At 42.4% G+C, this 13,150-nt stretch overlaps 1 protein-coding gene across 4 annotated transcripts in view; it reads left to right on the top strand.

Annotated features, from left to right (window-relative positions):
- The window catches only part of SCML4 (Scm polycomb group protein like 4), a 108,671-nt gene that overhangs the window by 76,754 nt on the left and 18,767 nt on the right, over positions 1-13,150 (top strand). For 3 of the 4 annotated variants that reach the window (XM_075126622.1, XM_075126621.1, XM_048844873.2), the window contains one exon: positions 12,108-12,374. The exons of the other annotated variant lie outside the window; for it this stretch is intronic. In XM_075126622.1, coding sequence (XP_074982723.1) covers positions 12,108-12,374 — 267 coding nt within the window. The remainder of the gene's footprint in view (positions 1-12,107; positions 12,375-13,150) is intronic. 4 annotated transcript variants of the gene reach the window in all.

The raw sequence follows: 13,150 nt of genomic DNA, 5'->3' as shown, positions 1-13,150 counted from the left end.
GTCGTGTTTTCTTTAATCATTTTTGTTGCTCTTCTCTGGACTTTCTCCAATTTGTCCACATCCTTCATGAAATGTGGTGCCCAGAACTGGACAAAATACTCCAGTTGAGGCCTAATCAGCGCAGAGTAAAGTGGAAGAATTACTTCTCATGTCTTGCTTACAACACTCCTGCTAATACATCCCAGAATGATGTTCGCTTTTTTTGCAACAGCGTTACACTGTTGACTCATATATCTAACTTGTGGTCCACTGTGACCCCCACATCTATTTCCGTAGTACTCCTTCCTAAGCAGTCATTTCCCATTTTGTATGTGTGCAACTGACTGTTCCTTCCTAAATGGAGTACTTTGCATTTGTTCTTATTGAATTTGCCCTTACACTTTCCCAGTCCTGGCTATGCCAAGGCTCTGGAAAAATATCTATGGAGCAGAGATCTGACTGTGCAAGGGATGTTCGCATCCTGTATTGTGCTGCCTACATCAGGCACTAGCAAAACAATACCAGTTCCCCTGCAAAAGGCCTCTCACTGGCTGCAAAGGAGGAGGAGGGATTGCTCCTCTCTTTGTAAACACACTGTGAGCCTTGCACAGCAATCAAAGTAGTTGTCTGGTCCAGTGGAAAGGGCACTGGAGTGGGAGTTGGGAGACAGGATTCTATCCCTGGCTCTGCCATTGGCTTGCTGGCTGACTGGGGGCAAGTTTCTTCATGTCTCTGGGCCTCTGTCCTCATCTGTCAAATGAGGATAATGATTCTCACCTTCCTTTGAAAAGCCCTTTGAGCATTGTAGATGAAGAACACTGTATAAGAGCTAAGGAATATTATTGCTATCTAAATTATTATGGAAATCTTGTCCTCAAAGTGACACAGGAGATACTGAATAAACAGAAGCACAGAAATTTCAAACCCTCAAAGGGCACGAAAAACACAGTGTTTTCTCTTTCTAGTGTTGTGGCTTGTTAAATCTTGTCCTGTCATGCACTAGGAACAGTGCTCATGGTTTTAGCGTATGCTCATAATAAATGGCTTTTATGGTTATCAGTAGCTTCAGCTTGGCTTCAGTGTTTAATTACCTGCAAAGGCCATTTATTGCCTCATATATTCCTCTACCATGAACATTATCCCTTAAATGCTAAATAAAATATTACATTCACATTCAAAGGGGGAATGAAGGCACTGTGCAAGCCACCCAACCACAGCCAAATCTAATATAAAACATTTGCTTAATCTTTAAGTTGTTTGGGTTTGGTTTTTTGTGGGGGCGGGTGGGGGCGCAGATTGACCACAGTGCTTGAATTGGGGCAGAGGGGGAAAGTATTTGTATTCTCAGGCTCTTTTCTTTCTTTTCACAACCAGCAGCTCTGAAAAGAGGGGGTATGACATTACCCCCCGCACAACCTCCCTCCCCTTTCAAGAACCGATTGACTGAATTTCAGTGAGGGGGGGTTATGTTACAATGATAAGTCATTTGTAACCCTTCATTTTGATGGAATAGAAATTGACCTTTATACATAGTCTTGCTTTCTGGACATAAAATTTAAGGTGGTGACTCGGTGAAGGAGCAGCAAGAGCTGCAAATTTTGAGTAATTTGTTACTTGTGAACTTGTCTCTCAAAAATGCCAAGGACGGAGAGGAATGCTTGAGGGTGGTACCTGGGGATATAAGTAGGAGTAATAGGTGAAGTTAAGTAATAGAAAATTAAAATACAGTATCAAGAGAAGTTTCCCTATAGAGTGATCTGTTAGGTTGTTGATAGTCTCCCATTGCAGGCAGTAGAAGTCCCATTGTTTGCAACCTTTAAAACTAAACTGGACAAAACCCTAGTAAAGGTATAACAGGGAATAAATCCATCTTTGGCAGGGAGAGGGAGAGGGTGATCCAGAAGGTTAAATTCACCCCTGGTGTAGATCCACTGAAAACGATGTAGTTCCACTGAGGAGGAACTTGACCCAGAAGATATTTTTGATCTCTAACATCTATGATTGTATGTTTGGTAACTCACTGATGGATTGAGAAGGCGTCCGAAAATTCTGCTATGATGTTATCAGTATTCAGACATGAATAAATGGCTTCTCTTACTTAACTCAGGAATGACCAACACTTTGAGCTATATTTGAAATTGAAACTCATGTGCATGCCCAGTAATGGAGTTGCTCCCACTTCCTTGGAACTCTGTGTCAAATGATGTGAACAAACCTCCCCCCAGCAGTCAACCCAAGAAGAAACATTTCTCATTCTCCTCTGGATTACTGCATCCATGCTCAATCTGAAAACAAACCATCCCCTATGAATAAGACCCGTCACACGTTGAAGGCTGGAGCCTTGTTGATCTCTCTCCTTCTACCAAGTGCCACTAAAAACAACTGAGAGGGAACATGAGTGACTTGCATTATTGAACAAACAGTTCTTTCAGAGCAATGGCTTGCAGTGACCTGGTTCCAGTGCAAGACGATTTACAGCAGAATCAAAATGTTGCTGATGTTGAGATTAGGGCAAAGGAGCCAAATATGGAATGGGGCTTTCAAAAGGAATCTAGATAAAGCTGTTTTTGATAACACATAATTCAAAGTGTGTCAACAAAGAATTTGGATGAAATGATTAGAGTAAGTGCCCAGAGTGTGATGGATGAGATAGCATCCACTATGAACAAAAATACGCATGAGACAAGCATTTTAATTCATGTCTTACATGTCCAGACGTGCAGAATGAGGGTAAAATATACTTAGAGTTCTAGTAAGATGTAGAATATCATGCTTATGGTTATATTTGTTTTAACTTGCTAGGATTTTTAAGATTTTCTTGGAATTTTTTTTCATTCTTTTGAAGCAGTTTGAATGTAAAATATCAGCAAGTGCTTTATTTTCAAATGAGTTAAATGAAAGTTAAATATGAATCTCCTATTCCTAAAACAGTGTGTAAAATATTTCATGTTGGTTAACAAAGTGATACAAAATGCCCGTATTGCAAGATGTCAGATCAACAGATGTGTTTAAAAATCCCACAGGCAACAGTCCACCATTATCACAAATATCATTTACCCAAGTGACATTTACATTAGTCAGTAACTTATAAAATTATTCATGGCCAACAGGGGAAGAAGGTCCTCTCAAACTTTTACCTCATGCCAGTTTGTGCCATGCTATATAGGGTTATGAATGTGTTGTGTGCAGTGTGATCGTGAACTTAGTGATACTGTGCAGAAAGGCTATGAAATTAAATTAAATGCACTTAGTGATACTATGGAGAAAGGCTATGAAATTAAATTTTCCATTGTTCATGTACAGGAAGCCCACGTATGCCCACAAGTGTAATACCAACAGACTCTGGTCGTCGGCAGGCAGGATCAAACCTGGGGTTTCCGGAGTTTAGTGCATGAGCCTCTACTGCATGAGCTAAAAGCCATACGGCTGTTAAGCAGACTCATTAATCTCTCTCTGTTTAAATTATCTCGGCACCACTAGATGGGTCAGAACATCACACCCAGGAGGTGTGTGGGTTACACATGCATTATGTGAATTTGATGCGTATGAAAGGAAAAGACTGATAGAACTGACTAGAGTGAAGTACAGTGCATAATGGCACTGTGCAAACTCCTCCTCACAGCTATACCTATGTAACTTGGCACTCAGGTAAAACACTTCTGCTATTCTAGTTTTGAACCTTTTCTGATCAGAGACTAGTCAGGTACACTGAATGTTGTGGTTTGGTGATAAGGACCAAGAACATGGGAGCATTCAATGGAATTGAAAGGTAGCAAATGTAATATTGGAAAGAGGAAATACTTTTTCACTCATCATGTTATTAGACTGCAGAACTCATTGCCACAGGACACTGTTGAGGCCAAGATTTTTTGGGGGTGGGGGGGAAGGAAATGGGCATTTATCTGGAAGAAGGATATCAAGAGTTATAATAGTGAATGCTTTAAAAAAAGTTTTGGGTAGAAAATAAAAACTCATGATTCAGGATTTAAACCAATGTCTAACTATTAGAATCATAGAATATCAGGGTTGGAAGGGACCTCAGGAGGTCATCTAGTCGAATCCCCTGCTCAAAGCAGGACCAATCCCCAACTAAATCATCCCAGCTAGGGCTTTGTCAAGCCTGACCTTAAAAACCTCTAAGGAAGGAGATTCTACCACCGCCCTAGGTAACCCATTCCAGTGCTTCATCACCCTCCTAGTGAAAAAGTTTTCCCTAATAGCCAACCTAAACCTCCCCCGCTGCAACTTGAGACCATTACTCCTTGTTCTGTCATCTGCCACCACTGAGAACAGTCTAGATCCATCCTCTTTGGAACCCCCTTTCAGGTAGTTGAAAGCAGCTATCAAATCCCCCCTCACCCTTCTCTTCTGCAGACTAAAAAATCCCAGTTCCCTCAGCCTCTCCTCATAAGTCATGTGCTCCAGCCCCCTAATCATTTTTGTTGCCCTTCGCTGGACTCTTTCCAATTAGGTATTAGGGTGAGACCTTCATAGGGGTAAGATTATCCCACATCTTCCTACTGTGGAGTTCTTGAACCTTTCTCAGACATTTGAAGACATTTCTCAGACTATTGAAGACAGGATACTAGACTAGATGACCCTTGGGTCTGATCATTTGGCAGCTCCTATGTTCCTAAGAGCAGATTTCCATTAAGGCAGAATTTGAACTTGTGAAAGGTGGAGGAATTGCCCAAAAAATGTGTAAAGTTGAAAGGTCATTTTCATTGCCCAGGTTCCCAAAAGGAATGATATTTGTTTATGCAAAATTCTTCATGAATAACATGTTTACAGTTTTTCCTCCCCCCACTGTTTTGCCCTTTTTTTTTATCTCCGTCCCCTGCTTTTTCAATCCTTTTCTGTTTCCATTTGCCTCTTACAAAAGACAGGGGGAAAGGGGAAGGAAAACCAAAAAAGAAAACACTGCTACATTTCCATTTACCAGTTACAGCAAAATAAACAGATCATTTTTTTAAGAAGTCATTTTTCCACAAAATTTTTTTAAGAAGCCATTTTTCCACAAAATTTTCAACCAGCTGTAGTGCAAGGTGAGTGCTTTAACCCACGCTGCTACCCAGACTCTGGGTAGTATACATTTATTAGTAGCCATTATTTTATAGCACCCAAAAGTTTGCTACGTGCTCATATGGATGTCATAGAAACACAGAGCCTGCCTCAATTAGACTAAATACAGGAGAAATCACTCTTTAGCAGTTCGTCTCTACAGCAGTGCCATGATTTCAATATGCATAATAAATATAGGCACAAATGGATGGGGTTTAATTATATTTCCCTGGTCCTGCCTATGGTTTGATTGTTTTAAAATGAGTCCGATCACATATTCCTGTTGATGACGCAACAACTGCCATCCCATCATTAGAAAAATTCAGATGTGGCTGCGATGAAATGCTGTCATCAGGTGTCACATTCTTGCTGCTCACTGGCTGTTTGTGGTTGCCTGAGTGATGCTTTGACTCCTGAGGGAAGCATCTCTGTGTCCCTCTCTTCCGGTAGTAGTGAGTTGCGTAGCTCTGCTGCCATAAAGCAGATGTGGCTCCTTTAAAGGTTTTATTGCCTGACTAAGCTAAGACAGCCACGGCATGGTGTGGAAAAGGTACTGTAAGGTTAAATTGCTTCTTTTGATCTGGCTTGTGTTGGATTGTTGCGGGATATTGGAGTAACTTGTGAGCGGATGCTTTGTTTATAACCAGAGTCACAGACGGTGCTGCTGCCCTCAAGCCTAGCACTTTCCTGTAAAGGGCACCTCTACATATTGCTACTGGAGATAAGGGCATGACAGTTATTTCTTGACAAGCAGTGCCTAGTGTATATATGTGTGTAATACGATGGTGTTGAGACTCTGAAAATGCCTCTGAGTGGGTGACATCATATTTTCATGGAGTTGTATGTCTGGAGTGGGGATGGAGCTAAAAGGAGTGGGTGGTGTTGTCATCATGATGTAAATCAGATAATTCAGAGCTGAAAACCCCCAATTCATTATCATCCTCAGCTAATCGTATCAAATATTAAACTACTGCGGAGACAAGGCATAAAGAAGTATTTTGACCAGACAGAAATGTGTGAGACTGTGTTTGATAGACACAGAAAATGTTCTTTTCTGATCCTTTTGGAGTCCAGGTTAAAAGGATGGTTGTCAGCTCACAGCTAATGCATGCCTGGTTGGTAAATATTAGTTAAATCTTCCTCTATCTCTTTTTTTCAACAGGTTAGATTAGCATGAAATGATGGTATATAAAAGTGGACCGTACTGCACCTCTTTATTTGATCTTCCTGTACTCCCCTATTCTCTTTTTTTGCATGTAAAGTTTGAGAGGCAGTGTCTTCATTCCTTGTTAATTGGAACTCATCGGATGAAAATGCAACATGTTTTCACAATGATACCCTTTGTTGTACAGAAAGCTTCCAGTTAGTTAATACAGATGTCACTGTTTCCACATCCATTCCATCTCCCCAATGCATGAGCACAATATGGGAGTTTCCTGAGGAAACAGGGCTTAAAGATCCAGCATAGTGGATCTCCTCTCTCTTGCCAAGCCTTATAACCCTAATGTGAGAAAGAAACAAGCAGTGGCTGTTGTGGGAAAGCTGTATAGATTAGGTTCCATTTTGGCTAGGCAGCACCTCTTACGATTTCAATTAAAAAAAAAAAAGAGAGAGGGAGAGAGAGAGAGAGAGAGAGAGAATGCATTCCCAGCAATGAACAGAGCATTTAGCTAGCTAGAGACTCTATCCACATTAAACACAGGAATCAGGAATTTTCTGGGTCAGATCTTGAGTCTCTTTAGTTTCCTTCTGAAGGTTAGTGAGGAAACTCTGGCTCTGCAAACAGGATGGCAGGGTTTGTTCCAAGTTTTGTTGCTTCTCCTCTGGACTTTATTCATGAATACTAAGGACCAAATTCAGCCTTGGCGTAAGCAGGGGCAACTCAGTTGATGACTTCGTTGATGTTACACTCACTTAGGCTGAATTACATATGAAATGCTTTCCTAATGTATTGAAATATCAAATACCAGGCTTCCACCAGTGTAATATGTGACCTTGGCAATGGACAGTCCACCCAGAGGGAACTGTGGCAGTGACCAGTAACCACAAGCCCTGCTCGGATAGGAGGCCTGTAAGCAGATAGCCTAGCCCCAGAAGTGGGTGATGCTGGCTGAGGAAGGGGTGTGGCCAGGAATCTGATTCAACAAATCCCCTACGTTGCCTCCAGCCCTTTCATAGAATCCCAACTGCAAGTTAAAGCTGCTGTCCCCAGCCAATCAAGCTGGGGAGGGTGGTGATGTAGACACCCCTTGCCATTCAACAGGGTGAATCCCTTTCTGCTATAGGGGTTGAATCAAGCCCAGTGAGTATAAAATACAAAGGAATTAAGCTGCTTAGGGAGACTTTGAAAGAGACCTTGAGACTCTGGTTGGCTCCTCTCAAAATGTCTGGCAATGAGAAAAGCCTAGTAGATTAACCAAAGTCATGGCTAGGAAAGGAGTGGACAGGACTGAGGAAGACATGATATCATGCGGCTTAAAATAGTGAGTTCACGTCTGGTCAACCCATTATAAGAAAAAATATTGTAGCACTTTAAAAGGTACAGGAAAGGGCCATAGGGTTGAGCCCACGACTAAATGATATGAGCAATGGGAGACAGGCTAAAAAGAGTGAGAGAGAGAGAGAGAAAGAAATCTATATTAGCTAGAAAAAATGTTAATGGGGAATTTAATGGGAGGAAATAAAATGACAAACCAGTATAAACGGTGGAACAAGAGGTTATGAAGAGACAGTAAAGAAAATCAGAGTCAGAACAGAAGTTACAGAACAGTTTTCCACACGGAGATAAAAACAAACAAACACGAGACCCTGACAGTTGTTGTCCTGGGAAGCTCCCAGTGTGTTGAAGAGGAAGTCTCTTGTTTAGGGAACTAGCATCTATGTCGCCAATTAGCCTCTATGGGGATTTTCTCTAATTATCCTCTGTCCTATGTGCACATGCGATACAGCATGAAGCGTACCAGACTGAAGGCCCTGCAGCTCTTTGGCAGGCAGGAACTTATTGTGTGACAGGGGTGGGGGGGCTTCCTTTTGAGATGCTGTCTTGGGAATTTTTGGCAGATGTTCCTAGATGGGGCGAGGCAATTTGTAGCTGAATAACTGGCGTTGTGGCAACAGAGAGGCAGCTCGAGATATACTAGTCTAGACACAACTCATTACATCTAGTGCAAGGTAGTTGTCAGATTTGCTTGCTGTGGTCTCTTTGCTGAAGGATGTGTCTTTTGCATAATGTCTGCAGCATATGATCCAGAGCTATGACAGTTGTGTTTTGTTGACCTGAGTGGAGGGCTTTCTGAGCTGTGCTACGGGGATGTGGATTCATTATTATTAATAATAGTTTAATAAATGGTACCAGGCAATAAATGTAGGTAGCATGTTAGAAATATATGACCTGATCCTTCAAACTGATCCATGCAGATGGACCCCCTGACACAGCACAGAGCCCTGCTGATGTCAGCAGGGATCTGCCTGTGTGACACAGTTGTCTGCCTGCGTGGATCAGGACATTAGATTAAGACACTGTTGTGATGCGTGACATATAAATGTACACACGGGGAAGTAAATAGATCCCTTCCCCCTTATAGGAATTTATAAGCTAAGGCCTCAATCCTGCAAACAGGCTCAAGATGAACTTTATATATGTGAGTCATCCCAGCATGGAAATATTCCTAGGAGTGAGTTTAAGCATGTACATTTTCAGGATCCGGACCTTAAATAGACAAGACAAAGAAAGGCACAAAAGTTCAGGAAAGGGAGAGTGCAGAGAGATTTACGGGTGAGAAAAATAAAATAGGAAAGCTTCTGGGAGGAAATGTGGTTTAAGGGGGATTTGCAGGAGGAGAGAAAGGGCACTTGGCAGGAAAGAAGAGGGAGATTGTTCCAGGAATAGGAAGGCAGCATTAAAGACAGTACAAAGTCGAGATGAGGGAAAGAGATGAAGGAATCAGTAAGAAGAGGTGATAAAGGGGAGCCTAGGGAGAGAGATGGGGGAAGAGGATATAAGGCCAGGGATTTATAGATATAGATAGTTATGGAGGACTTGAGTTTTAGGACAAACCAATGTGGTAAGAGAGAAAAGCCATGGAAGGGTTTAAGGAGGGAGGTGATGTGGGTGGAGTAGTAGGAGAAAAAGATGACTTAAGGAGGTTTTGAACAGTCTGCAATGGGCAGAAGCAGGCAGGCTGCAGAGGATAACGTTTGAGTAATAAGGAGAGGGGGAGCAAGGTGTGGACAAGGGGCAGGAGGGACGAAAGTGCAGTTTTTGATTAAACTAAAAAAAGAAGAAGTAGGAAACGGATCTGCCTGGAGGAGAAGGGCTGTCCATCCTGTATGTTCTCTGTTCATGCTTTGCTTGTTAAATGTGTAGTTTAATGAGGGGGTTCAGCTGAACCTGAACGGAATTTCGGGGCGGAAAAGAAAAGGCCCTTGTCTATTCTCAGGGCTTTCTCTCTGACACATTTAAAGGCTTGCTCCAAACCATGGAGGTGGTAGCACTTCCTGAATAAAAGTTCTAAGAATCTCGTATAATAGAAAGTGTTAAGCAACCTACGTTTAAGGGGTTGCTACCAGCTCCCCCTATACACACTGTACACACAGTACCATCCATCCTATGTATTCAGGCCACTGTCCTTCCCAAACCAAACCCCTACTACTCCATCCCCTCCAACCTCTCCCTGTCGCGGTCTTGTCTCTTCCCCACGTCTGGCTAGTTGTCCCAGTCCTATTCTCCATTCCTCAGGCTTCTTATCCCAGTTTCCTTGCCCAGCAAGTCCTAATCTTTCCCCTTCAGGTTCCCAGTCCAAGTCTCAGTCTCCCCGCACTCTCCATCTCCTTGCCAGCCAGTCCCAGTACCCCTTCCTGGCTCCTTCTCGGATCTGCCTCTCACCTTTCCACAGCTTTCAGTCATCCTCCCCCACCCTTGTTTCTCCCGGTCCCAGTTTTCCTCCCTGGTCTTCTCAGCTAATCTCAGTCTCTGTTCCCCACTACTCCGTCCATGGTTCCTTGTCACAGTCCCTTAGCCCAGCTGGTCCCAGTACTGCTCCTGCTCCCTGGTTCCTCATCAGATCTGCCTTGCCTCTCTCCCCATGCTGGTTCCCTGTCCTCTTGTGCAATCAGTAACAGTTTCCCAGTTTTCCCCTTCCCTCATCTGACCTCAGTGTCCCCCCTGCCAACTGGCTCTCAGTCCTCCCCCATTTCCCTCCCTACCTCTCAGTTCCACCCTTCCCTTCACTTGCTCCCAGTCTCCGGTTCCTTGCCCAACCAGTCCCATTTCCTCCCTGGCCCTCCAGTTCCCAGTCACAGCTTCACTCTCCCCAGTGCCAGTCCCAGCAATCTCCTTATTGCCATCTCCTCCTCTCTTCCCATCTGGCTCTTGTGCCTTCCTCCCCTTTGGTGCCTGGGCCTAGCAAGGGGGTCACTGAGAGAGACAGGTTCCCTTCTCTCATTTCCAGTGCTTGGGCCCATCCTGTGGCTGGACCATGCTCAATCACTCCATGGGGATGGCGCACTCACGGTCTGGTCATACATACAAGCTGCAAGCAGCTGGAGCATGCTCAGTATGCATGGAATCTTTGGTGATCTTAGCTACAAATCTCTAAGTCTCTACTGAGTGTTTGTGCACTGTGATTTTTTCAAACGCTTTATAATTTAGCCAATGCAGGGAGATTTTCATAGGAACAGCAAAAGGCATATCCCTAACATGAAGTTCACTCCCTTGACAAATTTCAAGTCCATGCTCCAAACCATGGGAGACACAGATAAAAGTTTGCCAGAATGTTTTCAATATTGAAATACAATGTATTTTTCTCTAGCCTTGTTCTTGGAAGTAGCTGTACTGGTTTGACTGAAACTTTCCAAGCTATTTCAGTCTGAGGCAGACACATGGCATGGAAAATTTCAAACCAAACAGTTTAACTTTGGCAATGTTATAAGTAACTGAAAACAGGGCCTTATCATGGAAATTGTCAGGCAACCTTTACAATAGATGGTGGTATCGCTCTTGCCTATCGTATATGCAAAGTGCCATGCACACGTATAGGACTATATAGATAATAATATAAACTGATGGCTACATGGTAAGAGGAAAGGACATTCTGTTTGGGTTTGGATAGTTATTATTTCAGAAAGCAACAACTGTACAAAACTGGGAAGGGACGCAACAGGGCAAAAACTTGTAAGTGGTTATGTTGCCTGTATTCATGTTTGCACCTGAAATGTATTTGGAAAGCTCAATTATCTCTCTCTGTTGGTAATCAAACTTGGGAGTGCTCATGAATTATCTAGTTTTTCTTTCCCTTGGGGAATATCAGGCCTGATGTCTGTCTGAAGCCGATTATATTTCCTGATTAATTTTTGTAATTGCAGCCAGAACATTTTGGTTTATTATCTTTACTCTTTCTCATTGGCTGACAGGAGTTTTTACCCAATAAATTGCATGCCCATTTGTCCTTCTTTTCCTTCTGACCTTCATGCTTTATGTGCAAGGGAATAAGAGAATGATGGATGCATAACCTGCATACTCTGTTATTCATGTAGCACCATTAGGCAAATGAGACCTGTGCCTCATCCCATCAGGACCATGCTTCCCCCATCCTCCTTTCAAATTTAACAGTAAATGCCCCCTGATTCTGAAGAAATAATTACTTCAAAACAAAACTAACACAGCTGAATCAGACTGAGCCACACTCAACCCTCCTTTAACTCCAATGACTTAGGTGGAGTTACACCTGTTGTTGTTATTTAGTACCAGAGGTATGAATTTGTCTTATTACCCATTGTCACTTCTTAAAACCCAGAAGATGCATTCAGTTGTCTGTACGGCTGTTGCAGCAGCAATTACTTTTGAAGTTCCCAACAGCATAACTGTTACTCTGCCCATGCTGCAGTTCAGCACAGGCATCCCATTGAGGGCTCTGGCCGGTGGATTCCAGTTGGCTATGTGTGATATTGCAAAGAGAGTTAAACTAATTGTACAAAACAACTTTTTAAACAAGATGTTCAATGGCTGACCAGAAATGATCTACATTTCATTGATCTATATTTCTCTTCACTGGCTTCCCGCCAAGCAGAAACTATCGTACCTGAAGATTACCTGGTTGACCCTATGAACATGAAGCGCTACAGTGTTGATCCTTCTGATTCTGCCTTTAATTGCATGAGCTCCCTGTATACCATGAGACAAAGCTCTGGAGATGGACGTCTTGCTGGAGGCTCCCCTTCCTCTTGCAGCCATCGTTCCGGTCCGATGTCCTCCGGGGGACCATCATCTACTGGTTTGAGGCATCAGACATCCAGCCCAACTAGAAATGGAACCTATCTTGAAGGAAACAGAAGTGGTAACATAATATATCTATATGATTCCATCTTGATATTAACCATGTGTGTTATTTTGTTCTCCTGTGGCTCCATCGCACAGTCCTTACTCACCGCAAACTCTGTTCGATGTTAGGTGAGTTTCATGTAAGAGCTACAGAATAATAACCCCAGTGGTCAAATCATAAACACTGAGTTAGAGGAAGCAATAGCAAACTATGGAGAAGGAGAAATAAATGATGAAAAGGTTGTCCAGTAGAAAACATGAATGTTTTCTGGTACTCTTACTATTCAATTTAAATCTGTTATGTGTAATGCATATGACAGAACTGGAGTAACTGGTTTTATGGCTATAAATATTTATCTGAATATCAAATTATTCATTCCCCAAATTCGACACAGTTCATTATTTATATAGCTCCATAAGTGTACATGGTGCTGTGCAATGCAGATCCCAACAGCCAGCTGGCAAAATAAAGGCATGATTCTTATAATTAATTATCTCAACAAAAGGGATTATTTCCGAGCTGTACTTCATAGCCCACTATCACTCTTCACCTACGAATTATGTCAAATTTCGTCACAAAAAGTTTGTTGAGAAACATGTAATCTTTATAAACCCAGGCTGCTTACTGCTCATTGCTCCATTATCCTTTAAGGGCTCGCTTCTGCTCCCATTAAAGTTAATAAGAGTTTTTCTACTGAATTCAATAGATGTTGGTTGGGCCCTATGTATTTAATGATTTTTCCCCTTCTAATTTTTTGTTCCAGTATTTTACATGGGCTTAATCTTATATAG

This window comes from Caretta caretta, chromosome 3 (assembly GCF_965140235.1).
Source record: "Caretta caretta isolate rCarCar2 chromosome 3, rCarCar1.hap1, whole genome shotgun sequence".
NCBI lineage: Eukaryota > Metazoa > Chordata > Testudines > Cheloniidae > Caretta > Caretta caretta.
Note: the sequence above shows the minus strand (reverse complement) of the source record. Positions and strands in the feature narration are given on the sequence as shown.